The sequence below is a fragment of the Aotus nancymaae genome, unplaced genomic scaffold (genome assembly GCF_030222135.1).
Source record: "Aotus nancymaae isolate 86718 unplaced genomic scaffold, 86718_ANA_hifiasm-v0.15.2.pri h1tg000012l, whole genome shotgun sequence".
In the NCBI taxonomy this organism is placed as follows: Eukaryota; Metazoa; Chordata; class Mammalia; order Primates; family Aotidae; genus Aotus; species Aotus nancymaae.
The window spans coordinates 12,516,486-12,544,214 of NW_026988423.1; the positions used below are offsets into that span (position 1 = coordinate 12,516,486).

At 40.7% G+C, this 27,729-nt stretch overlaps 1 protein-coding gene across 1 annotated transcript; it reads right to left on the minus strand.

Moving 5' to 3' along the window:
- Positions 1 to 12,418: 12,418 nt before the first annotated feature.
- On the minus strand, positions 12,419 to 17,471 carry SLN (sarcolipin). Its single transcript, XM_012474536.2, has 2 exons — positions 17,349 to 17,471; positions 12,419 to 13,032 (listed from the first exon to the last, which is right to left on the minus strand). The coding sequence occupies exon 2, from the start codon at positions 12,956 to 12,958 to the stop codon at positions 12,863 to 12,865; it is 96 nt and encodes a 31-aa protein (XP_012329959.1). The 5' UTR covers positions 12,959 to 13,032; positions 17,349 to 17,471; the 3' UTR covers positions 12,419 to 12,862.
- Positions 17,472 to 27,729: the final 10,258 nt, after the last annotated feature.

Here is a 27,729-nt window from a genome sequence, read left to right on the forward strand (position 1 = left end):
TAGAAAGTTGACTCTGATAGTATAATGAAAGAATATGTTGTGATCAAGTAAGATACCCCAGGAATATACATAGTGTAATTAATTACCAGGTCAAAAGAGAAAAAAACTTTATGAGGATCTCAATAGATGCTAGAAAAAGTATTTTATAAAGAAGAAAACCATATCCTAATTTTTTTAATTAACAAATTCAGAATAGAAGGAAAACTTTCTTTACAAGGTAAAAATTACTCCTAGGAACTTATGTCAAATATCATATCTAGCGGGGAAACTGTGTTTGCCCAGTATGTGATTGTCCACCTGGAAATTCCAAAGCAACAACTAACTGCCAAACTACTGGAACTGACAAAAAGTTTAGCAATGTGGCTAGATATAAAATAAATATATTATTATAAACGTATTGTTATTAAATTAATAGCAATGGTTTTGTTATTTTAAAATATTCTAATTATTTTAAATTAATAGAAAAACATTTATAATAGCAAGAAGTTATAAAATCTATGGGAATACATTCAATCAGAAATATCAAAGACCTTTTAAATAAAACCAAACATTTTACAGAAGCATATTTTTTTTAAATAGACTAGAAAATTTAGAAAAATACTTCACATTCATGACTGGGAATATTTGATTTTTTAATGGTGATAATTCTCTTAAAAGTAACTTAAAATTTGAAAAAATAAGTAACTTAAAATTCAATGTAATTCAAATTAAAATTCCAAAGGGCTTTTTAAAAAATTTGAAAAACTAATTCTAAACTTCATATGGAAAAGTTGATATGCAAGAATACTTATGACAATTTTGACTTCTAACAGGAAGAGCCAGGCTTGTTACTTGCTAGCATTTCATCTCTATAGCAGCAGCTATTTTGACTCTCCCCTAGTCAGAAAAAAGGAATGACAAAGATGCTTCTGTTCACATTTTTTAACAAGAATGTATTGATATATATTTTTTGTTGTAAAAGTATTTTTAAAAAGGAAACAAGAAAGCAATGAATGAGAAAGAGAAAGATGAAAAAGAATACTAAAATTTTAGTTAAAAGATGAGCGTCATTAGCTTATTTTGTCTTCTCTCATTCAATCCCCTACTCCCAACACACTCACATGCACTGGTCAGTGTGTAGAACTTGGTGGGACAGTAAACTCTCAAAAGCTTATCCTATACAGGGAGTTGGGCCTCCATCCTATTAGCCTGAAGTAACCTAAAAATTATGTTTAAAAGTTATCATTTACCTAGATTCTACTATGTTTTGTACTTTGTATGTATTTTTATATTCACCATTTCTACTTCTTCCATTACTTTCCAAGATAGGTAGCATTATTTCTATATTTAGATGAGAAAACTGTGGCTTATGGAGTTTAATTTACTTGTCTTAGGTCAAACACAAATAAGTAGCTTACTCAGGATTAACTAATTGTTGCCAAAGTCCATCTTTTCCCACTATGCCCTATTGCCTCCGTTCTGAAGAAGCAGCTGTGGAAAGAATTCTTTTGGCAACTCTCAGGGAATAGGATACTGTGTCACTAGGAAGATTTTCTAGCCAAGATCTTGGTGCCTGTGATGATTCATGTTTAGATCATGTTCCTTGAGAGTAGGGAAAGAAAGGAAAGATATCTGTAAGCAGCTGGTTTTAGCATCTGAGAGTTGTAAACAAAGTTCTTAAGAAAACCATCCAATGATATTACATTGTAGGGAATCTTAGAGATCATGGAAGCTACTTACTCCTCTCCACAGCTAAAATTTCAGCCCTTGCTGAAATTTCCTTTCCACTTCCAGCCTTAATGACGGCTAAAATATCTATCACTAAACAGACATTAAACAGATTCTGAGAGATTCAGAAGGCTTCTGATTCCAGCACCCCTGAGCCCACACTTGTTCAAGTAACTGCACTACTAGAAGCTGAATCTTCAGTAGAAATACCTGGATATCCAGCCAAGACAAGTGTCAATACACTTTCCGGCCCATAAAGGAGAAACCTGGTCATGGGTAGCCATACAATTAAACACTTTCAGTTATATATGTGTGGAATGTGATACACTCTTTGGACCACAGACGAAAGAAACCATATTTTGCTTTTTTCCCCCACCCGAGAGCTGTGAAGACAGATTCCATAAAGAAATCAAATCAAATAGAGTTGCCAATTGGAAAAACATTAGTCTAAACATCAGGGGATCTGGCTTGTCACACCAGCATTGCCACAAACAAATCATGGGTAGTTGTGTAACTTCTCTAAGCCTGTCCCCACCTCTATAAAATCTCACTGTTGAACCTAGTATCTTAGAAATCTCCTCTAGGTGAAGCAGTCTGAAAACCTTATTGGAGGTCTGGTAGGAGACAATTAGCTGCTGTGCTTGAAAATAAGCCCATATATTGTGGGGTTATCTCTCCTACTCTCTATTGAAACTTGTGCCTACATCACGTAATCTAGTTTTAAGTACTACTGGGTGATGTCCAATGTGAAGCATTCATTTAAAACGGCTCCACGCTTTCTATAAGCCAAAAAGTTCTACCACATTAAAAGAGGCAAAATAGACCTCTTTCTCTTCTTTTCCCCTCTGTTTCTTCATGAACATCAATAACACAAATATGGCTACAGAGGCCTTGATCTCAAGTATTTTATAGTCGTAGAACAATAAAATTAGGCCAGACACAATGGCTCATGCCTGTAATCCCAGTACTTTGGAATGAATGCTGAGGAGGGCAGATCACTTGAACTCAGGAGTTTGAAAACAGCCCGGGCAACATGGCAAAACCCCATCTCTACAAAAAGTTCAAAAATTAGTTGAGTCCAGTGGCACACACCTGTCGTCCCAGCTACTCTGGAGGCTGAGGTGGAAGGATCACTTGAGCCCAGGAGGTCAAGGTTGCAGTGAGCCGTGATCATGCCACTGCACTCCAGCCTGAGTGACAAAGTGACCTTGTCTCAAAAAAAAAAGGACTTAAAAATTATGAAATAGCTAGGTGTGGTGGTGTGCAGCTATAGTCCCAGCTACTCAGGAGGCTGAGGCAGGAGGATCACTTGAGCCCAGGAGTTTGAATCCAGCCTAGCCAAAACAGCAAAACCCTGTCTCTTAAAAAATAAGTTATGAAATATGACCAAGAAGTTTTTAATTAATGAAAGAGGTCGATGTTGATGATGAAAGAATGATTTTATAAACATGGCTGAAATCTAGTATCACTTAGCCAAAGGGTTCTGATAGCTTCAAGAAAACTCCAGCCAAACAAAATTTGAATAAATTCGTCTCTTCCCAGAAAATATAAGACATTATAATGAAAGGTTATAATCATTTGTAATTAAGTAGTATTGTAACTTAGAACAACTCATATTTCAAGGCTGAGTTCTTTATTGATTGGCACCCAGATTAACAACAACCAAAAACCCTTCTGGTATCTCTTTTTCAAATCTTCCTAACTAATATTCAAAAGAACACTTGCCAGCTTTGAGTTGCAAATCAAAAATGATGCTTATCAAAATATGTGTCCTGCTGTCAGGTAATAATACATCATTTTCTTCCAGCAGAGATATACCTTCATTCTTATCTCCACAGATAAGTGGCCATGTGGTTTATACAGCCAGGTCTGAGGAATTGGGCTTGCTTCACCTTTTCACTGCAAAATAAAAGGATGTCCTTTTATTTCAGAGAATTAATTGCAGATTAAATGCAGCCTCAGCTGAAAGTCCATATGAATCATGGTGGCATCAGAATAAGCATATCTATGACACTGAAAATACCAGGAAAAGATGAAAAAATCAAGATGAAACCACTTACAGAAGTCTTCAAAAGAAATATATTTATTTCACTATACACATCTTCCACAGTAGCAGAATGCTCTATGGCTCAGAGACTAATCATTAATCCTATTAAATGTCTGAGATGTGCCCTTTCTTTTTTTTTTTAATGTTTTTAATTTAAAAAAAAAAATAGAGACGAGGTCTCACCCAGGCTAGTCTTGAACTCCTGAGCTCAAGCAGTGCTCCCAACTGAGCCTTCCAAAGTGCTCGGATTACAGGTGTGAGCCCCCACACTCGGCCTGTGATGTTTCATAAGTAACGTTGAAAATGAACTGGTTTAAAACCATCCTTAAAGTCAGTGACATATGGTATAATGGAAAATTTATCTCAGGTTGGCAGTCTCTCAAATTGCATATGGCTGTCTTTCATCTCCAAAATCAAGATGGTATTATGCGTTTATCAAATCCAATCTTCCAAGTTCAGCTTCCCGTTGATTCTGTTGGTCTGCGATATGAATGTGACCCCAGTCATTCGGACAGGGTGTGGTGGGGATGGAAATGGTGACTTACGAAAAGGGCCTTACAATGTTGCCAATGGAGCTCTTACACTCACAGAGACAGCTCAAAATTGATTGCAACACACTATGAATGCCTAGTCATTCTGAATGAATGGAAAGCTCAGTATGGATGTGGCATGCTGAATCATTGAATAATCGCCATAAAACCTCTGGGCATCTCAAAAGCTTGCCATTGTGAAGTCAAATTAGCTTAGGACTTGGCAGGGCGTTTGTGATGTGGGGGGTGGGTATCACCATGCATGTCATCATTATAGACACAGCATGTATTGAAAATGACTTCTTTCTCCATGTCCTTTTTGAAATAGTGTCAGAGGAATATAAAATGAGTATGTTGTTGGAAGACAGGCAGCTCACAGTCGGATCTGGGTCAGGCAGTATTGGCTAAGCCTGTGAACACTGCCCCCAGACTGATGGCTCATCATACAGACCCTGGCTAGAATTACTGCTGCTGAGAAAACTCATTTTTTACTTACTTCCCCAGAGAGACAGCCACAAAGTTCTGGATTTTTAAAATCTGAGATCTAAAGACTATTTTATGCTGATTTTTAATCCTTGGGTGTCTTCTGACTGCCAGGAAAAGTGAGAGTCAAAAAGGGACATAATTTGGAAACACCTGTTGATGTTTACTGTCTCTAAAGTTGCTGAAATTGGAATGATAGTTCCAGCATCTTCATTGGAAATATGTCAAAATAGAATTCTTGCATACAAGTTAACACACTATATGACTTCAGATTTAAAAAATAACTTTTATTAAGTGGCATTGTAGACAAGGTTTGAATCTCCAAGTACAAAAGGGCAAACTTGTTTGGGAGAGAATGTAGATCCAGTGTGGGAGCAGACTAGGAATGGGGGTAAAAGGTGCAAGGAGAGCTTTTCCTGGAGAGATGCGAAGATGAAGAATGTACATTTGCAGTTCAAAGGGATGCGGGTAAGAATTTTGCGACCCCTCCAAGAAAGTGGAATTGTGTGAACTTCTCAGTCCAACCAGAGCCCAAATTCTTGATAATAGTAGAAATGCAGGGCTGGGAGCTCTGGCTTGCTCCTGTGATCCCAGCACTTTAGGAGCCCGAGGCGGGAGAATCACTGGAGCCCAGGAATTTGAGACCAGCCTGGAAAACATAGTGAGACCCCATCTCTACGAAAAAAAAAATACAAATATTTGCAGGATGTGGTAGTGCATGTTTGTGGTCCCAGCTACTGAGGAGGCTGAGGTGGGAGGATCGCCTGGGCCCAGAGGTGAAGGCAGCAGTGGGCCATGATCTCACCACAGCACTCCAGCCTGGGAAACAAAGTAAGACTGCTGTCTCAAAAAAAAAAAAAAAAAAAACAGAAATGCAAATCTTGGGTGACGGTGTGAGATCTGGGATTTTCAAACTTTGTGACTGTAAGAATCATCTGGGGAGCTGGCTTAAAACGTAGCAAGCCAAATCCCACTCTCAGAAGTTCCCTTTCAGTATTTCTGAGGTTGGTGCAGGAATCTGCAATTGAAAAGCATTTTGAGTATTGTAATTCAAGTAGTTCTTGCATTTTGAGAAATACATTTTATTCTTCATGAGCAAAGGGAATCTACAATTCAATATACCTTTCTCCTCCTGAAGAAAGAAAACAAGAAGCCACAACTTTCACAAAGTGTTTTATTACCCTCTTAAGAGAAATAGTGTTGAAATAGCTGCAGCAGCAACCACCACCTCACCACCAATCCTTGATACTTCTTAAAAAGTGGACTAAAATATTTGGCCGAGTATGGTGACTCATGCCTGTAATCCCAACACTTTGGGAGGCTGAGTCAGCTGAATCACTTGAGGTCAGAAGTTCAAGACCAGCCTGGCCAACATGGTGAAACCCTGTCTCTACTGAAAATACAAAAATTAGCTGATCATGGTACATGCCTGTAGTTCCAGCTACTTGGGAGGCTGAGGGAGGAGAATAGCTTGAACCCAGGAGGCGGAGGTTGCAGTGAGCTGAGATTGTGCCACTGCACTCTAGCCTGAGTGACAGAGTGAGACTCTGTCTCCAAAATAAAAAAAAAAGTGTGCTAGAATCTTTAGCACTTCTTTTTAAAAGTGAGACTATGTATCAAGTATTGTACTTTACTTATGTTACAGTAAGATTAACTATCATTTATTGAGCATTTACTAATGCCAGGCATTGTGCTAAGCACTTTGAAAATAATACCTAACTTAACACAGTGATCCTACAAAGATGGCATCATTCTCTATTTTTTTTAATTGATACATAATAGTTGTTCATACTTACCGTTATCTTCTACTTTTATAGCTAGGGAAATTGAGGCTTACAAAAGTTTAGTAACTTGTCTTGGATCACATATTAGTAAGCAGGATATAGCCTGTGAATCCAAAGACCATGCTTTTTTCCAGTGCTTTATTTTAAAATGATCTAATGAGCAGGAGATGAAAATTACCATGTGACAAATTCCTGCAAGTGTGTGTAATCAGCTAATGCTGTAGATGGAGCTGTCATTTCCACTTAATCCCCACGTATAACACTGACACTGAAAACAGCTAATCAACCATCAATATTCTCCTCTCTTATTATCTACTGCTCATTGACTGACAAAGAAAAGGTGATTTCAGGACTTGTTTCAAAGTCCTGGGAAACACAGACTTGTATGAGTTACAAACCTGTATGATTAAGCTGCAGCAATTAAGGCATTTACCCAGAGCCTTCTGACATACACACGCTTTTGGCTTTTTCAGCCTAGAATAAGGAAACATGCTTGTGCCCTAGAGTGGTGCAAAAGGGCAACCGTGGTGACTGGGAAGAGCCCAGAAGGACAACCGTGGTGACCGGGAAGAGCCAACTCTCAGAACTGGAAAAAACTGGATTTGCCTCTCAGCTTTGTGTTTTTGTTGTTGTTGTTGTTGTTGTTTTGAGACGGAGTCTTGCTCTGTCACAAGGCTGGAGTGCAGTGACGTGATCTTGGCTCCCTGCAACCTCTGCTTCCCAGGTTCAAGCAATTTCCCTGCCTTAGCCTCCCGAGTAGCTGGGACTACAGGTGCCTGCCACCACACCCAGCTAATTTTTTTTGTGTGTATTTTAGTAGAGATGGGGTTTCACCATGTTGGCCAGGATGGTCTTCATCTCCTAACCTTGTGATCCGCCCGCCTCGACCTCCCAAAGTGCTGGGATTACAGGCGTGAGCCACTGCGCCCGGCCAGCTTTGTGTTTTAAGCCTGGCCACTTGCCCTTTCTGAGCCTCGGGCTTCTCACTTTTAAGGTACAAATGAAGATAAATACTTCACAAAATAAAAGGGAATTGAGTAAAATAGAACACATCAAAGTTCCTCACATATAGGAGGCATGCAGTAAAGTTTGTTTCAATATGCTGTGTTTACGTGAAGTTTGACCTTAATTTTATACAGTTTGAAAAGTGGAAATTTCCCTGGTTTCACCCTGTTAGTAGATGAACTCAAAAGCATGCTCAACACACTGGGCTTTGATGAGTAATTCATAAACATTGTCAACTTGTTCAGGGTGGTGATAGAGACAGATCAAAAGAAGCAAGCATCATGAATATTTCATAAAGAAGCAAACTGCCTTTGGAAAAACTGTTTCAACTGCCTGAAGTTAAAAAAGAAGTTTGGTTTGCTCATTAACCTAATAGAACTTTTGGAACTAGAACTTTTTATGTTTCCTTTTTATTACACTGTGGCTAGCCCAGATCATGCACCTAGTCATAGAAATAGGTACATGTCTATTTCAAAAGTTTTTACATCTAGCCAAGTAGTCACTGACGTGTTCAACAGATACTTAACTAGTGATAATGATGGACCAGCTAGAAACTACAATTAAACATTGAAGACAGTCCCCATAGACAAGAATTGTGGCCGGGCACGGTGGCTCACACCTGTAATCTCAGCACTTTGGGAGGCCAAGGTGAGCGGATCATGAGGTCAAGAGATCGAGACCATCCTAGCCAACATGGTGAAACCCTGTCTCTACTAAAAAAAAAAAAAATTAGCTGGGCATGGTGGTGCACACCTATAGCCCCAGCTACTTGGGAGGCTGAGGCAGGATCATTGCTTGAACCCAGGAGGTGGTGGTTGCAGTGAGCTGAGCTCACGCCACTGCACTCCAGCCTGGTGCCTGGTGACAAAGCGAGACTCTGTCTCAAAAAAAAAAAAAGAATTGCACATGGGAGAGACACACACACATACCAATACAAGTGATAAATGCTATGAGTATTTAGGCATGAGGCCCAGAGAAGGAAATTATCTGGAGATAACTTAAAAGAGGTAATAACACTTAATGGCAAGGAAAATAGCTATGCAAGGACCCCACAGTAGAAGACAGCATGGCATGACTGAAAACTAACAGTTGGAAATGAGAGTGGAGGTGGGGCATGGGGGAGAGGTAAACAGAAGAGAAGCTACATTGTCTACCTGTAGAAGGGTCTTCTGTGCCAAAGTTTTAAAACACATTCTGAAAACAGGAAATGATAAAATAGATCTGCTAAAAGAATAGTAGATAACATATTCAGAGGAAAAGAGAACAGAACCAGTTTAATTTGTCACTAACTACTTTCTGGGGATACTCTAGGCATTCGGGACAGGATTCTGGGTAATGAGATTTCAAGGTGGTAACAGACATGCCCAGCCTGCTAAGGAAAGGTCCAGGGATGCCATCTAGAAATGGCGTTGATTATGCACCAGAATGACTGTGGGGCAGGCAAGACTGGTAGAAAGACTGTGTTTCAGTGAAGTAAAAGGGACAGCAAAGTGCTAAAGGAAGAGTAGAAGTAAAGGGCTGTCCCTTGATAGGACTTAAATTAGAGAACATGGAGGCTCCACCATTTTGTGACCATTTTCACCCCAACTATGATTATGGATGCTGATCAGATTGGAGTATCTTGGGTCTCTTCTTAGAGCCACTGCTTGGGACATGAATTATCTGGAAAATTTCTTATGCCTTATGGAGTTAACTATATGGCAGCCCCAGGAAGAGGAGTTGGGGACCAGATACAGTGTTGAGACTGACAGAAAGGAATAAAAAGTATGTGTATTTCAATGTAAGAGAATAGTTAGATAAAAAGGAGAAGTTCCAAAGGATGTACACCTTAGTAGTGAGTTTAGAGGACACTGGAAGGGAAGTTTAAGCCAGCATTGAAAGATATCTTTTTTGAAAAATTCATATGTTGGTTGATATGGTAAAGTGGGCAGCTCAATACCAATACATCCTGGGATCTTGGCATCCCAGGACTTACGGCAAGAAAAGGAGAACATAACCCAAGAGAAAACTGATCAATGGGGCGAGATAGTAAATGGGAAGAACCGATCTGGCTGCTGTGGATTCAAGGGATAGGATGGCCCTAGGCCAGTGTCTAAATTCTGTGTAAGCATAGACATGACTCAAACGATTGTTGGTGGCAAAGGGCCCCCTCCAGTGCGTGAGGCATATGAGCAAGGATCTCAGAAGTGATTCAACTTGGAAGTCAGAGCAACGTGGTCAGAATTGTGAGATCTATTCTTATGTGGCATGACTACTGCCTGTGGCTGGAGAGATACTGTGTGCCTTAGCTACACCTAAATTTGTCATCCTCTCTAGCCTTTGGTTTTTTGTTCATGCTGTTCCTTCTTTCTGGAATCTCCTCCAGCAGCATCTTATCCTTATCTTGTCAAAGCTCTTTTCACACCATCATAACTACCTATTCACATATCTGTCTCCCTGACTAAATGGTATGCTCCATGAGAATGGGGCTTGGCTGTCTCGCCATTTTATCTCCAGTGTCTAGTAAATGCCCAACACCTAGTGTCATAATAAGTACTTGTTGAAGGAATGAATGAACACAAGAGAAAAAAGCTAGAGTAGGATCAAGTCTATGAGCTGGAACTTCAGTTAATAACTAGGATTCAGTGCTCTGGTTCTAGAGGAGAACTAGCAACTTGTTTGGGATAATCAGGTAGCATTTCAGTGGATGGGGTCAACACTGAGGCATGCAGAGAGTTCTGTGATGAGTCAGGGTGCTTGAGGTCATAGGGAAGGTTGTACACAAAGGAGATTTATGAGTCAGACTGGGATTTAGCCATAATGACTAGGACTTCTGAATGTGAAAGACATTACATAATTCCTACCCCCACCAGTAAAGTTGTTAATGGATGTCCTACCCCTGCAAAGGTTGCTCATAATGTGGTGTAAAAATGGGTCCTCTCAGTAGATTCAGTCACAGGAAGTTAGAGAATGAGAGGAGGCGAAGATTAACATGCAAAAGGAAATGACATAGAGACCTACAATTGTTACCTTGATCTGAATAGGCTGATGGTAAAACGTAAAGCATAATCAAATGGTTTGGAGATCTGTAACAAAGCATGATTTGTACACAGCTCCCCACAGAGGTTAAGATGATCCTTTTCTCACTGTGGCTTCCCCACTTACATCTGGTTAGTGAGGTCCCTGATCCTTAGCTCCCAAATCTGCTAAATGGCATGATATATGTAAAGTGCCTAGAACAGGGCTTTACATATAGGAGAGTCAGTAAATGGTACCTGTTGTAAATGTTGGCACCATCACTCAAACTTCAGTGAAAGGCCAGATGGTTCAACGTCTGAAGGGAATGTTGTGACTCTCCCCGCCAATCCCCCCCACACCTTCTCAAACACATACACAAACAGTAGGTTTTCTGCAAATAGAGGAAAGACTGATAATCATCTACCAAGGGCCCTAGAGCCGTATTCCTATGAGTCCATGTGCTGCCTACTAAATCATTAGCACTTGCATATCCATATGTATAGCCTAACTGAAATTAGGGTCAAGACATCGAGGACTATACACTGCTATTTCCCAATTTGGAGAGGAACGTCTCAGAATGTAACATTTTTTTCCTTAACTATATGAGGATTCTTAATCCTGGCTGCACATTAGAGTCACCTGGAGTTCTTCCAAAAAAAATAATAACACTCAGGTTCACCCCAGACCAAATAAATTAGAAACTCCTAGGAATGGGGCTCAAGCTTGGGTGGTTTTGCTAAAGGTCCTCCAAGTGATTCTAATATGTTAATCCAAGGGTAGCAGTCTGGAAGAGCAGTACTGGCATCACTCAGGAGCTTGTCCGAAATGTAGACTCTCTGACCCCACCCCAGAATGAATCAGAATCGGAACAGAATTAGAATCTGCATTGAAATAAGACTTCCAAGTAATTCACAATCACACTGAATTTTGAGAAGCAAGGGTTGGTATCAGTGATTCTCAACTCTGGCTATACAATGTCATCATCTAGAAGATATTTTTAAAAGATAGATACTTGGGCTCTATCCCCTGGAATTTTTATTTAATTGATCTAAGAAGAACCCAGCCTCATTATTTTGAAAAATCACCCCTGGGATAATTGACTTTCTTTGAAGGTAAGGTTAAGAACTATAATGCGATGTAGGCAATGTCTCAATGACAGGTCAAATTCTTGGCAAGCAATGCCTTTATGGAGGCAGCTATGTAAGAGGAGGTTTAACAGTATTCCCTTTCTCCATAGTTACCTCAACATCGGCACAGATAGCAGATTTGGTCTGTCTAACATGGGGTGTCCTGGCAACATGTTTAAGAAACGTCTATTTTATATGTCTTTTATAAACATATATAAATCTGCATTTTCTACTTTCCTCCTTTTATAACTGTGGTTTATTAAAGACTAACTCCATTTGTGTAATAACAATAACCAAAATAGAATATGCTACTCTTAGGGACATGACTCATGTTCTTGCGTTACTTAGTGTAAATAATTTTAAATATTTATATGAAAACAAACATAAAGATATTATAGGGTAGAAAATACATTTCTCATGAAGTCTAAAGATAAAACACAAGACTTCAAAGAAATTTTGCACTTTCAGCAGGCAATTCAGGCTATGCTTCAGACCCCCTAGTAGAATGGATTTATTCTCCCTCTGCCCTTGAAACTAGTTTAGGGGAAAAGTTTGAGGAGCACTGAACCAATGGAATTACTTGAAATATGACACTGTGTTGACTTAGTTTCAAATCTTCAGCAGTTGGAGCATCTTGGCTTACCTCAAATGCTAGAAATACAGTAGCACTTGTCACTCCAATCCCAGCCAAGGGTCAAATGCTCTATCACACATGGAAGCTAAAATAAATTCTAGAAGTTGTTTTTGAAGTTGACTTAACTTTATTCACATGATAGCTATAAGGGCTGACAAAGACTTCCTCTAACATTCCTTCTGGCAGGTTGAATTAGAATTGGGTTGAAGTGATGTGTGGTGAGACAGATCAGGGGCTTGTAACAATCCTATATCCTCATGAATCCAGTTTAATTTTAACTTTGTGGCTTGTCTAACACATTTTCAGTTAAGAGTTGGGGAATAAATCTAACGTTCACTGGCAAACACTTGGCAGCCCTTGGGAGCAGCATCCTTAGAGAAAACATAATCAATCCTAGCACTAGGGCATAGCAGATATTGTGAGTGCAGGTCACAGATGCCCTTGGTTGGAGAATGGCATCCCATGACAATGACAGCAGTGGGGTCTCAGGGCATCGAGCAGGCAGCTCTGGAGCATCTCAGTCAATCCCAGGACCAAGGCATGGCCTCTCAGTACTGATAGGACCTCACGAGGAGCCACATAAGAATAACCGTAATCAAGACAATAGTGAAGTTGAGAAACAGCTCCCGGGTGTTTAGCTCCATTCTCACGGTGGCTTGGTGAGAACTTCAGGCAGACTTCTGAGGCACACCAAGGACCTCTGGCTTGTCCTCACCTCCTAACAGAACATAGCAAAGAAAACACAAGGAGATTAATGAGCATTCCTGTGTAACAATGCTCATTCTTTCCCCAAAGGAAACAGAAGTGTTGTGGAAAAGGAGGGTGCAATAGGCTAAATCTTGTCCCCCAAAAATCTACGTGTCAAAGCCCTAACCCCCAGTATCTCAGAATGCAACCGTGTTTAGAGATAGGATCTTTTAAGAGGTAAATAAATTAAAATGAGGTCATTAGGGTGGGCGCTAATCCGATATGACTAGTGTCTTTATCAGAAGAGATTAGGACACAGACAAATACAGAGGGGAAGACCATGTGAAAACGGAAGGAGAAGATGGACATGTACAAGCCAAAGAAAGGACTCAAAAGAAACCAGCCATGCCAACACCTTGATCTGGGACATGTAACCACCTGACTGGCTTTGGACTGGAGACCTCCCTGAGTCTCCAGGCTACCAGTCCACCCTACAGATTTTGGACTTGCCAATCTCTGCAATCATACAAGCCAATTCCTTAAAAACAGACACCACCCCCCTCAACACAACACGTTCTATTTAGCTATGTTTCTCTGAAGAGCCCCGATGAATACAGAGGGCCCGATTTCTTTCCCTGGTGTCATAAAGACCATCATTTTTGCCCTGATTTTTTTCCTGTGATGATTGTATTGCTGCTTTTCATAAAATGCAAAATATGACTTTTTTTTCTCCGACTTCTATATGTGTGTGTTTCTGTCTGTGCGTATGCATGTGTACACGTTCCTTAAGAGTATCAACAAGGGCCAGGCGCGGTGGCTCACGCCTGTAATCCCAGCACTTTGGGAGGCCGAGGCGGGTGGATCACGTGGTCAAGAGATCGAGACCATCCTGGTCAACATGGTGAAACCCCGTCTCTACTAAAAATACAAAAAATTAGCTGGGCATGGTGGCGCCTGCCTGTAATCCCAGCTACTCAGGAGGCTGAGGCAGGAGAATTGCCTGAACCCAGGAGGCGGAGGTTGCGGTGAGCCGAGATCGCGCCATTGCACTCCAGCCCGGGTAACGAGAGCGAAACTCCGTCTCAAAAAAAAAAAAAAAAGTATCAACAAGCAGAGGTACCAAAACAGAAAAATATTATGGTTTAGTATTGTTCTTCCTTTGAATTACATAGGTAAGTGGGATGTCATAATCCTTTGGGCCTCAGGCTGCTGTAGGTCTTCATCCAACTCTGCTGAAAGCAGACAGCTGCATGGCCTCTGACAAGTCCTGCATTGGGCACATAGCCTACTGGGATCAACCAAAAGCCCCTCGCATAACAGGCGTTCAGCTCAAAGAGCAAGTGTTAACTTCATGGGTACTTCTATTTCAACCAGGGCTTGTGCCAGCTATTTTTAGTCAAGTCCGGGATGTGCCTAGATTGTAAACATTTCAAAGAGCAGGGATGGTATCTTCATAGTATGTACAGATTGTTCATACAGGAAATATGTTGGGAACATATGCAATGTAGTCATCAAATTATCGTCTTCAGCGAGATAGTGTAAATTCACACATTATGCAGTCTAAATGAAATTAAAGATTTCTCTAGTTTAGATCATTAGATATCTATATTTTAGACATTTAGGACAAAAGTCTACTGTAGAGCGACAGTTTAGGGAGAAAAGGTGTTTTGGTTTTTGCTAAAGGTGTGAGTTCAAGAGGCTGCAAGTGTTGTTAGCAAGCTTTTGGTCTAAGTGGTATTTTTAAGTATCTAACATTATTGAATTATTAATTGTAATTACTGTATTGATTATATTATCAATGGAACAAATTATTAATTGCATAAATACCAACCAAGTAATTTTTTCATATTGTGTAATTGGCATAACATACAGGTTCAGCCAGGCATGGCAGTGGGCACCTGTAGTCTCAGCTACTTGGGAAGCTGAGGTGGGAGGATTCCTTGAGCCCAGGACTTTAAGACCAGCCTAGGTAACATAATGAGACCCTGTCTCAAAAAAATAAAAATAAAAAATACAAGTTCAAATCAGATGATGCCAATCAGTAGACTGTTGAATCTTGGTTTAAAATATAGCCAAATGATGACAGATTTACGTTTCATCTCCCTTTTAATTCTTATCCATCTTTTGGAACTAAGCACGAAGGAAATAGTAAATTGCCAATGAAAACCTTTATAAATGGCTAGGCATGGTGGCACATGCCTCTAATCCCAGCACTTTGGGAGACTGAGGTGGGAGGATCACTTTAGCTCAGGAGTTCAAGATCAGACTGAATAACATAGCAAGACCCTGTCTCTACAATAAAATAAAAAGGAGAAAAAAAAGCAAATCTTTTCAAAGATTTGCTTGGATGAGAAAGTAAACAGAAGAAAATGAATGGATTAAGGAAAAATAATTTATGAGAATGTACAAAAGAGCAGAGGAGAACAGAAAGGTAATGAGTCTTGCCAAGATGTCTTGAGGCAAAGGAATGAGAAATGAAGACAGACTCTTTCTTATAAACTTATCAATGAAATAAAATCCTAGTCCAAATGTCCACTTATTTGGGTAAGTTCTCAGGAAATGCAGAGATATGCAGAAAATATGAAGCCTGGCTTATAATGATCAAAACAAGTCAATTCAAGGAGAGCAAAACAACGGTCCCACCAAATCTGCTTATTAAATTAAGCTGTTAAGTCAAGGGAATCATGGACAGTCCAACAGGAGTTTTTCTGAGTATATCCGGGTCCAATGGGATATACTCAGACAATGAGAAAAATGCTATTGTAAACTGTTCCACAGCTCTGTTCGTGTTACCTTCACAACAACTCAGGCAAGTGTTACTGCAATTTTCATCTTTCTCAAGATTACAGCTGAGAAACCGACTTTTAGAGAGAGGAGATTAAGTTGTTTGTGTAATGACAGATAGCAAGTTAGAGGCAAAGCTAGAATTGGCAGACTGGCACTAGTTACCAGAATTGTGGCCACTTCCTAGGAGTTATGACACGAATGAATTATCACTGCAATGAACTGGCCTGGCTAAACAAAGTTAGCATGCATTTTCTACCACTTTGGAAAACAGTTTGGCTTTCTTAGAATTAATGTTGAAAATGTTCATTCTCTAATACCTAGCATTTCACTTCTCCCCTAAGACACACAAGGACGTGTGTGCCAGGATACATAAACAAAGAGGCTCAAAGCAATATTACTCCAAACTGGAAACAACTCTAATGTTTATCAACAGCAGAATGGATGATAGATTGTGGTTTATTCATACATTCAAATTTTATAAAGCAAAGAAAACATGTGAACTATAGCTATACCCAAGAGGGGTAGATCTCGCAAATATGATTGTTGGGTAAAAGAATTTACAAAAGAAACCATAGAATATGACTCCATTTATATAGTCAAAAATACGGAGGTTAATCATAGTGTTTAGGAATGCAGGTATAGATGGTATAACTGTAAAGAAAAACAGGAGCAAGATGATCTCAACATCTTGGGGCAGAAGGGCAGAATGGGGGTTGATCAGGAATGGGCTTCTGGGTGCTGCCAATGATCTGTTTCTTGACCTGGATGATAATTATACAAATGTTGCCTTTTAGTTATTGTTTTAACTGTATATGTTTTGCACTCTTTACATTTTTTTTTCAGTCATCTCTGAATTAGTAAGCTACCTATCACACTTCTTTCTTGGGATTTACCTCTTACTATGTTTTGCACTTTAATGGTGACCTTAAATATTTGTTGTTTTATGTGATTTTAGATGAATAAAATGTAAAGAGTTAAGGTGAGAATTTCTAGTGAATTCAACTCAATCAACACATATGCTAACTGTAAGGTGTCGTGTGAACATTCCTTTCACACACATTTATACACTTTAGGAAGAATGAACCAAAATTGGGGAGAAATTCAGATCAGCCACGTTCTATTTTTCTGCTGTTAACCCACAAAGACACTTCGGGTTTCATTTTGAACCTTCCCTGAAGTCAAGGTCATGCCATATGATCCAGTGGTTGAAAATGGATGAACTAAAACCCAAAAAAGCTCTGAATAAATTGTACAGGAAGTTTGACATTGGCTTTCTTTGAATGGAGACTTAGAGAAGATAGAAGACTTTCTTCTATAATATAAAAAGAATTTTTTTACTAGGAAAGGAGAAAATGCATAACCTTAGGAGAAAAAAAAGGAAAACAGAAATCAATAGTATTCACTTTATATCTTAAGGCATACTGTAAACAAGGGGGCATTACCTATTTCATTAAGAAATGTAAACATTCCTCTGACTTTCTCATTTGCAGCTTGTATACACACACACACACACACACACACACACACACTGTATGCTAAGCATAAAAATCCTGCAGTTACCTGAAGAGGATCAAAGACTCCCTGGCTATGGCAGGTTTCTCCTTGGTGTTTCCAACTCGAGCTCCAACTGCTTCTCCCCTCCCAGGCTGTCTGGACTCCTGGACTCTGGGCAGCACCTAAAGTAGTCCCAGGGAACTGGCAATCACTGTGATGTCACTGATGAAACATCTCAAAAGAACACCCTCCAAAGGTTCAAGGCTATTTGTGTTCAGGGGGACATGGAAATATGTTGACTAAGACTCTGTTCCTTTGGCTGCCAATTTGCCACCACCGGGATTTAAAACCCTTCTGTTTCCAGCTGACTTTTAGTGCAATTGATGTGGGTTTTAAATGTATCTTTTACATCTTCATGAATATATTTAACAAGTCTTTAAAACATCATAAACCAAGAGTGATGGACTAATTTTAACCGATGGATGCTGCATTTACTGCTCTCCCTCGAAGGCATGTGAGGTGTAAAAATGTGACTTCATTTTACCAACCATATCTTTAGTTATTTGAAATGTAAAGAGTTTGCTGCCTTCTACCCACACACATGCACACCCATACACACACACACACAAACACACACACTCCAGAATTCAATAGGCATCTTTAGCTCTTTCAAAACTGATTTTAGTCCAAGCAGTGAAAGGTATCCCCTCAGTCACCTGCTCCACATAACTTTCCAGCTAAGCTGTGCATTGCAAGTTTACACGTGAATCTCCAGTTTCATCCGAAACAGCAGAGGAAGTCATGATTTATATATCCCTGTCAATAATTAACAGAGCAGTAAACTCACACAATTCAACTCAGTTATTCGGATAGATTGAGGGTGGAAGGAGAACTGGGTAAAATTAGTGAAAAATATGAATTATAGAATATATCTGAAAGAAAGAAAAGTATTATATAACTTTCTAATATAAACACTGACTAAAATTAGACTAAGATGAGTTTGTAACCAACATAGCACATGTTTGGAGGTAAGTGGAGCCCCTGAAGTGTTTAATTAGACTTGAAAGCAGATCAGTTAAGTACTTTAAACATGACCCTAGCAATTGTGTTTGCTCAGCAAATCCTTTCTTTACAGATAATAGAGGAAATCCCCCCTCTGAATTCCCAATTAGGGTCAATCAAAATAATGCATTCCCAGAAGGAATAAACAAACAAAATTCTCTATATCGTTGTGCTTATAGTCAAACCTTTCCCTCCCTTCCTCATAGCCCAGAGACATTAGCAAAAGAATACTTTCCATTTCGTTTCTTCATTTTAACATAAGCTCAGCGATGGGTAATCTTAATACAACATTCTGTCGCCACTTGTCTTGTGAAAAGAGAGCTTGCTGAAGTGACAGTGTATAATAATTATAGTGCAATCGAACATTGGCAGTTATCTGTTGCCATCTGGCAAAGTCCCTGAATGTAGTCAGAGTTCTGTCTTCTGCCTCCAAGCTCTCACCGGATTGTTTCCCAGGCTGGGAATGTTTTCCTAGTTACCAAGCCACACCTGTCCCTTTTTGTAACCACTTAAAATTATTTTTTTGTTGAATTAAAAAGTTATATATTTATTGTAGGACATGTGAAAATATATTAAAGTACTTAAAATTTTTAAATTACGTTTAATCTCACCACCCAAAGGAAAAAAAATTACATTACTTTTTTTTTTTTTTTGAGACAGAGTTTCGCTCTTGTCACCCAGGCTGGAGTGCAGTGGCATGATCTCGGCTCACTGCAACCTCCACCACCAGAGTTCAAGCGATTCTCCTGCCTCAGCCTCTGGAGTATCTGGGATTACAGGTATGCACCACTACGCCTGGCTAATTTTTGTATTTTCAGTAGAGACAGAGCTTCACCATGTTGTCCAGGTTGGTCTCAAACTCCTGACTTCAGGTGATGCACCTGCCTCAGCCTCCCAAAATGCTGGGATTACAGGTGTGAGCCACTAAGCCCGGCCTACATTACTTTTTATTCATGTTTGAGGCTGCAGAGGCACAATCTCAAATTCCCAGGATATTTTTGGTAAAGAAATCTGATACTTGAAAAATTTTTATCTTTCTTAATTCATTTGGAATCAAATTATTTATAGTATATCATGTGTCATATTAGGTTTATGGGATAAGCAATTATTTTGTACATGTCAGAATATGAATTAGCTCTACAATATTTAAAATACAATAGGGAAATGTGAACATATCACCAAAACAGCTCTCCAATGCTGTCATTTGGTTTAATTGGTCAATTTCAAAGTAACTTAGAAGAAAAATTATACTTCTTATTTGACCGAATCGATAGGTCAGTCCGGTTTGCCTCATTTAAGCATGTGTAATGCTGTACCAAGGACTACTGTGCCCAGTGCCTTGACAAATTCCCAGACTTTGGAAGCTTCAGAAAATTAGTGGTTTCTTCTGTGATGTCACTTGGAATTTAGTTGTCACTAGTTTAGCCTTACCCTCTCCAGAAATGCATGCAATCTGCCCCAAATCACCCGACAACTATTCAAAGGCATAAGGGAGGATTTAACCCTCAGGATCTGCAGGTCTGCTAAAAACAAAACAAAACAAAAAACTGTTTCCTGCAAGGAGCCAAAATAAAACAAAAATAAAAATACAATCAACATTATTTTTTTTAAATCAACATTATTGTTTCCCATTTAAGAAGTTGAGAATGACAAGATTTCAGACATCAGTACCAAAGCAAATTCATCCTTTGTAATTAACATTACTTAATTCTGCTAATACTTTAGTTCCTGAGAGCAATTCCCATGACTTAACAGCATTCATTTCATATCAACTTTCTTTCAAGATACTTCTCTGCCCATTGGCAGGAAGACATTCTAAATAATCTTCAACATTATTTCTCTGCCTATGAATCTACAACTTAGCCAATGGCCAAAAATGTTAAGAAAACAACATTCACATTGGCACAGGCATTGAATCTCTAATTGGTATTTATCTCCCTATCCCCATCACCATATACATTCTAAGGTGTAAAAATGACATCCTTTGAGAATCAGTGCTGAGCTCTTGTGCCTGATTAGTGCTAAACTAGCTCGTTTCATGTACTCCCCATTTCCATCAACCTTTTTGCTCTGAGAACTGAAAAGCGAAGACCTATGTCAGTTCTAGAATTCTACAAGTCTGCAACATGATGGGAGAAGTCACCAAGGCCTTGATGAAGGCGATAAGCTCTTAGCACATCGCAGTAACCAGCATGATCATTATGTGGCCTTCTCACTTTGCCATCTTCACGTCCAGCTGGTCATGGAGCTGGGGGAAAGACAGCAGCAGCTTTCTGCTATTCTCCCTCACTTTCCCAGACACCTGAGTGAGGGCATGCCCAGAGAGAAAAGAAAACCCTACTTCTTGACGTTTTCTCCATGTCACTATTGCCACAACCATCATACAAGCCCTGCCCTTCTGGCCACAGGGAAAGCCCATGCAAAAGTCATGAAGAAGATGAAGCGGCCACTGGCGAGTGTACACAATACTGCTAATTCAAACACTTTAGCCCAAGCCATCTGCGGGAAAGTGGACCCTGAAGTGACAAAAGCCTGTGTTCATCTTCTGAATTTTCCACTTACTGAGTAACATTAAGAAAATTATCTATCCTTTCTGAGCCTTAGTGTCCCCATCTATAATATAGGAATACTAATAACCCTCAAAGATTTGTGGTCAAGATCCAATTGATAATGTATGTAAAACCAACTTGTTTCTTTCCATCACTAAGATTTGATGCTACACTGATGTGTGTAAAAACAAGCACAGAGCCTGCCTGGCCATAAGTTAAACCATGCTAGTTGTGTGGGGTTTTTTTCCATCCTAATAATTAAAAGTCAATAAATAAATGACAAGGAGGAACTCCTTTCTCTTGGACAAGTACAAAGCTTCTCTTTTCATTTATGACCAAAGGAGAATGGGCTGAGTGTCACTTCATGTAAAAATCCTGTGAAACATGCACTGATATAAGGACTGACTTTAGCCCAGGCAGTAAATGGAGAGCATGGAGTTGAAGCAAGCTTGGCCTCCCTCCTTGACTCTCTCTCTCACTCCTGCCATCTGTGTGTCCCTCAGATGCTGCCCAGGTGCTGTCACTACAGAGCAGAGGGGATGTATAGCAGAAGGCCAAGTCATCCTTTGCCGTTCCTTCTGCAATTGTTCAACTGGTATCAAGTGAACTCTACTACATACACAGCATGGTTCTAGTCACACAGGAAGTCATAATGACACAGAGCAGGGCTACTGCCCCCAAAAGAAGAAGGTTAAGAAAAGTATACACTATTCACAGTAGCCCAGTGATGGAATCAACCTAAGTGTCCATCAGCAGATGAATGGATAAAGAAAATATCATCTATATACACAATGGAATACTCACTATTCAGCCTTAATAAAGAAGGAAAATACTGGAGAACATGATGCTAAGGGAAATAAGCCAGACACAACAAATACTGCATGGTTCTTACTTATATGTGGAATCTGAAACAATCAAACTCTTAGAAGCAGAGAGTAGAATGGTGGTTACGGAGGCTGGGGAATGGCGTGAATGGGGAGATGATGGTGATTCAAGGTCTCAGGAAGAATAAATATATTTTAGGCCTATTGCACAAGATGCTGAGTATAGTTAATAATGGTGTATTGTACATTTCAAAATCCCTAGCAGTAAATTCAAATGTTCTCACCATGAAAAATGATATTTGATGTAATGGATATGTTAATTAGCTTGATTTAATTATTCCACATTTGGTACCATATGAATATATACAACCACCAATTGTCAATTTACAATATAACTTAAAAAATTAAAAAGAAAGAGGCAGCCAGGCACAGTGGCTCATGCCTGTAATCCGAGCACTTTGAGCGGTCAAGGCGGGTGGATCGCTTGAGGTCAGGAGTTCAAGACCAGCCTGGCCAACATCGTGAAACCCCGTCTCTACTAAAATACAAAACTTAGCCAGTCACAGTGGTGTGCACCTGTAATCCCAGCTACTTAGGAGACTGAGGAAGGAGAATTGCTTAAACCCGGAAGGCAGAGGTTGCAGTGAGCTGAGATTGAACCACTGCACTCCAACCTGGGTGACAAAGTGAAAATCCATCTCAAAAAAATAAAATATAATGAAAAGGGCAAAAACAATTAGGATACAAGACAGTGTGAAAGAATGACATCAGGAAAGACATTAGGATTCCCACGGTGGGAGAGATCTCTTTCTCCTGAGTTGAAAAGACAGCAAAGCAACTTCTTACAAAGCGTAGAGGGTGGTACTGAACATGAAGCAGACTCACAAATGACCAACTAGAAGACTTGAGTTGAGCCTCAAAAAGAGAAAAAAGCGACCTAGGGCTAAAATGATAATACTAACCACAACAATGTCAACTAGCACTTACTAAACATGCATCACCTTCTTTAATTCCTTCAACAACCCTGTGAGGGGGGTACAATATTCCTTTTCCACGGAGGAGACAACTCTGCCCCAGAGAGGCGGTGCCTTGACAAGTCGAAGAGTACATAAGTGTAGAGCTGAGATTTAAAGCCTTTGGACCCAGCCCCAAGCTCTAACCACTACACAATCGTGCATTCAGCACAACCATGAAAGCATTCTCTAGCCAAGGAGACTTCACCTCCTTTTGATTATGCACTTTATAGATAAAAAAAGTTTACCATGATCACTGACAGAAAATGTATGTATCTTAACAGATTATATGCAGGTGCTACTGTACTAATTTATTATGCATAGTTTACAGCACATCAAAATAAACATTTTAAAATACGAGGCCAGGTGCAGTGGCTCACACCTGTAATCCGAGCACTTTGGGAGGCTAAGGCAGGTGAATCACTTGAGGTCAGGGTTTTGAGACCAGTCTCGCCACCATGGTGAAACACCATCTCTACACAAAATATAAAAATTAGCCAGGCATAGTGGCAGATGCCTGTAGTCTCAGTCACTCAGGAGGCTGAGGCACAAGAATCGCTTGAAACCCGGAGGCAGAGGTTGCAGCGAGCCGAGATAGCACCGCTGCACTCCAGCCTGGCGACAGAGCGAGACTCCATCTCAAAACATAAATAAATAAATAAAGTATGAGGCACGAAGCAAGAGAAACTAAAGGTCTGCTTTGTTTGTTTTTCCGTATCAGGAGACAACTTTTCCCCCATTCAGAGACCTCTGCAATACCCTATGGCACCTAAAAAAGAATGCCATCAAATTTAGCTTTTGGTTTCACACTGAATCCTGGCAGGTGATCAATAAATCCTTGTTGAAAATATAAATGATTATTACTTGTGTCATTATCCACTTATGACACGTGTGATTTTTGTCTCACTAACTAGATTTGAAATTCAAAGGCACAATTGCTTGTATTTTTTGTTTGTTTGTTTAGCTGTGCCCTGAACCAGTGAAGAAGCAGAGTAGATGCTCCAAATTGCATAGCAAGGAGCCAGGTTGAGCCTCCATCACTTCACATCCCTGCTGACATCCAGGCGTGTCCAAGCATGGCAGACACTAGTGGGGAAGTCAAGGTCAGCATCAAAGCTGTTCATACATGGACCTCAGAGTCTCCCAGGAAAGAAACTCCTGTGAAGGGAAATGAATCAAATATCAAGAAATGAATCACACATGGGGCCAGGCGTGGTGGCTCACACCTGTAATCCCAGAACTTCGAGAGGCCAAGGTGGGCAGATCGTCTAAGGTCAGGCGTTCCAGACCAGCCTGATCAATGTGGTGAAATCCCACCTCTACTAAAAATACAAAACAAAACAAAAAAATCAGCCACGTGTGGTGGTACACACCTGTAGTCTCAACTACTCGGGAGGCTGAGGCAGGAGAAATACTCGAACCCAGGAGGCAGAGGTTGCAGTGAGCCAAGGTGGAGCCACTGCACTCCAGCCTGGGTGACAGAGCAAGACTCCATCTCAAAAAAAAAGATACACAAGGGTCAGCAACAGGGAGAACAGACTATGCTTTCAAAGCAGGGAATACACAGTCCCTGTGTTAGTTCAGTCCCATGAGAAGCAGATGCCAAGATGACACTAAATGTGCAAAAGAACATGGACGCAGGGAGAGGAACATCACACACCGGGGCCTGTTGCAGGCTATGGTACTAGGGGAGGGATAGCATTAAGAGAAATACCTAATGTAGATGACGGGTTGGTGGGTGCAGCAAACCACCATGGCACGTGTGTTCCTAAGTAACAAATCTGCACATTCCGCACATGTATCCCAGAACTTAAAGCATAATTTAAAAAAATTATAAAAGTAAAACATAATAAAATTTTTTTAAAAAAAGAAAAACGTATTAGGGGAAATGACTGAGACAAAAGAGGAGGGAGTGGGGAAACTGAGATAGTCATCAAACAGCAATCCCAGGTCTGACCCCAAGAGGAGAGAGGGAGAGGAGCCAGGAAGACCAGGCAGCGGCATCTTAGACTGCAGTGCTGGGCAGTCTGAAAGGCCATCAGGAAATTCTCCTGTTACAGGTGTCCCGTGTCTCCCAGGGATAAGTCAGCCTTAGTGTTCCTCCCATGCTCAGTCATGGACTGGGAGCAGCCTGTGGGAAGCTGGCCTCCATGTAAACGTGACTGTGATTTCAGAGCACAGCAGCTGGGCCCACCTCCATTACGGTGCAGTCGGTTCTGAGAGGCGCATTCTCATAGCCACCATACTCACATTCTACCTATTCTGCTTCCCTAGAGCGTGGCCTGGTAGGGGAGAGGCTATGGGCAAAAGCTCCGTAACTCTTGCTCTTTAACAATTGACCGCAACAGCGTATAACACTGAAGGGGAGAGAGAGATTCTCCCTGCGAGTGTCATCTCGCAGACCTCAGCATATCCACGGAACCAGAGATGTAATCTCCTTCAATAGAAGTGTCACGGACCCTGGCAGAAGCAGCAAGACTCTCCAATAATTACTCACCTGCCATTTATACTAATCTCTGCAGGCCTCAGCAGCAGACGGCAGCAGAGAAGAGCCAGAGACGAGCTCAGGAGCAAGAAAATGACAGGCCGTATGTGATAGGTGACAGTACTTGTTCATGAGCACACGTGAGCCACCCCCGAAGTTGCTGGAAATAATCAGGAGGAACATTATAGCGGTATGCAGTCTTGCATAATAGGTGGGAGAAAGAGCCAAAAAAATATGTGTTACTCCTATTTATAATAACCCATTTTAAGTCCTGGATTGGTCAGGTGACACCTGTTAGCATCATTTGACTTGGAACCATTTAAACTCCTCTTCTCTGGAACAAGTATATGTCTGCTCTATAATAAGATTCTGTAAACAAATGGTTTTCTCTCAGCACATTAAACATAGTTACCGGGTGGGGGAAAAAAGAAGCAGCCAAAAATATGTTTACTACTGGGCTAATACCATCTGCTCTCAGAACACTTCCAGATTTCAGATTGACTTTGTTATTTTTTGGATGGGAAATAAGAATTCAGCAGTCTTTTGATGTGCTGTTACTGAACCGTTCAGGGATATTCTAGCCAGACACGCCCACTTGAAACATGCTGTTCCTTTGTGAATTTGATCAAGGGTATTTTCACTGAATCTCTTTTGGGAATCAGTCAGAATAACACAATTGCAGTTACAGCAAGAATAATAAGGATCAGATAAAATCGCTTGTTCTCTGAACAAGTTCATTTGGCTTTAGCTTTTGGCTGTTACAGCAGAGAGAACAGAGTCCTGAAGAATCATGAAAATCTGTCTCTGCTCTCTGTGTAAGTAATGAGAAAACTGAACTGCCTGTTTGCAGCCATGTGGAAGAAGACGAGCTGGATGCAAGCTCCAGGATAGGTTTCCTTTTGGATTAGGGAAGTGCTATCTCAGAAGGCAATCAGACACGTGTTCGACAGGGTGGGGAGTAACCTAACCTTTTACACTTTTACAGTGAGAGAGAATGTGGAGTTGCCAGGGGCTAGTATTCTCGGAATTTGGGCAGCTTATCTTGGAGTAGTGGTTCAGGCCTACTCTATGTAGCTTGCATTTCATTGGTTCTTACCCCATTTGTCAATGTAGAACAGAAAACCAAATACACACACCCCTCAGACCACCAACTATATCTGTGTCATCACGGGGTATACATCTTGTACAAAAAAATTCCAGTCAAGTCAGACATGATGGTATGTGCCTGTAATCCCAGCTATTCTGAAGGCTGAGGCAGGAGGGTGTCCTGAGCCCAGGAGTACGAGGCCAGCCTGAGCAACATAGCAAAACCCTGTCTCTTAGGAAAAAAAAAAAAAGGCCAGGGCCAGGTACGGTAGCTCATGCCTGTAATCCCAGCATTTTGGGAGGCCGAAGCAGGTGGATCACCTGAGATCAGGAGCTCGAGAGCAGCCTGGCCAACATGATGAAACCTCATCTCTACTAAAAATACAAAAAATTAGCTGGGTGTTGTGGTAGACACCTGTAATCCCAGCTACTTGGGAGGCTGAGGCAGGAGAATCGCTTGAACCCAGGAGGCAAAGGTTGCAGTGAGCTGAGATCACACCATTGCACTCCAGCCTGGGCCACAAGAGTGAAACTCCATCTTAACAAAAAAAAAGTCCAATCAGCAAACACTTTCTTCCTTTCCTCCTATTTTATTCCTTTTTTTATTAGATGTTGACAGCATTCATCAGGCATTTACAGTCGACCCTTCAGTCCTACCACACCCTCTGAGAACTAACACGTACACCAGACATTCATCCCTGCCACTTCCTCTAAGGACAATCATATCTGCCAAGCACCACCACTGCTTGCCTCGGGCACTGTCCACGTCTATAAGGGACTCTTTCTCTGCAGCCACCTATGCTGAGTCTCAAAGCTTTTGACCACTGGAGGTACCAAAGTACACTTACTTGTGGAGCGAAATTGGTGTAGGGGTGGAGAAGTGTGTCTCTTTCTGTGTGTTACAACCTGTTGAGGAATACTGTATTAGTCAGGGTTCTTCAGCGACACAGAACCAGTAGGATATACAGAGACATCTAAGAGAAGATTTTATTATGGAATTTGGCTCACATGATGATGGAGGCTAAGACCCACAGTACGTCGTCTGCAAGCTGGGGAACCGGAAAAGTCAGTGGTGTAATTCAGTCCGAGTCTGAAGGTCTGAGAACCAGGAAAGCCAAGGGTGTACGTCCCAAAGTTCAAAGGCCCAAGAACCAGGAGCGCCCATGTCCCAGGGCAGGAGAAGATGGAGGTTCCAGATCAGGAAAAGAGAGAATTCACTCTTCCTCTGCCTTTTTGCTCTATTTGGGCCCTCAATGCATTAGATGCTGCCCGCCCACACTGGTGCGAGCAGTCTTCTTACTCAGTCCCTGATTAAATGCTAATCTCTTCCAGAAACACCCTCATAGGCATGCCCATAAATGATGTTTATTCTGGGCAACTCTTGGCCCAGTCAAGCTGACACATTAAATTCACCACCACAAGTACTAA

Coding starts and splice junctions, on each gene's coding strand:
- SLN (XM_012474536.2), bottom strand. CDS start 12,958: ATGGAGCTAAACACCCGGGAGCTGTTTCTCAACTTCACTATTGTCTTG.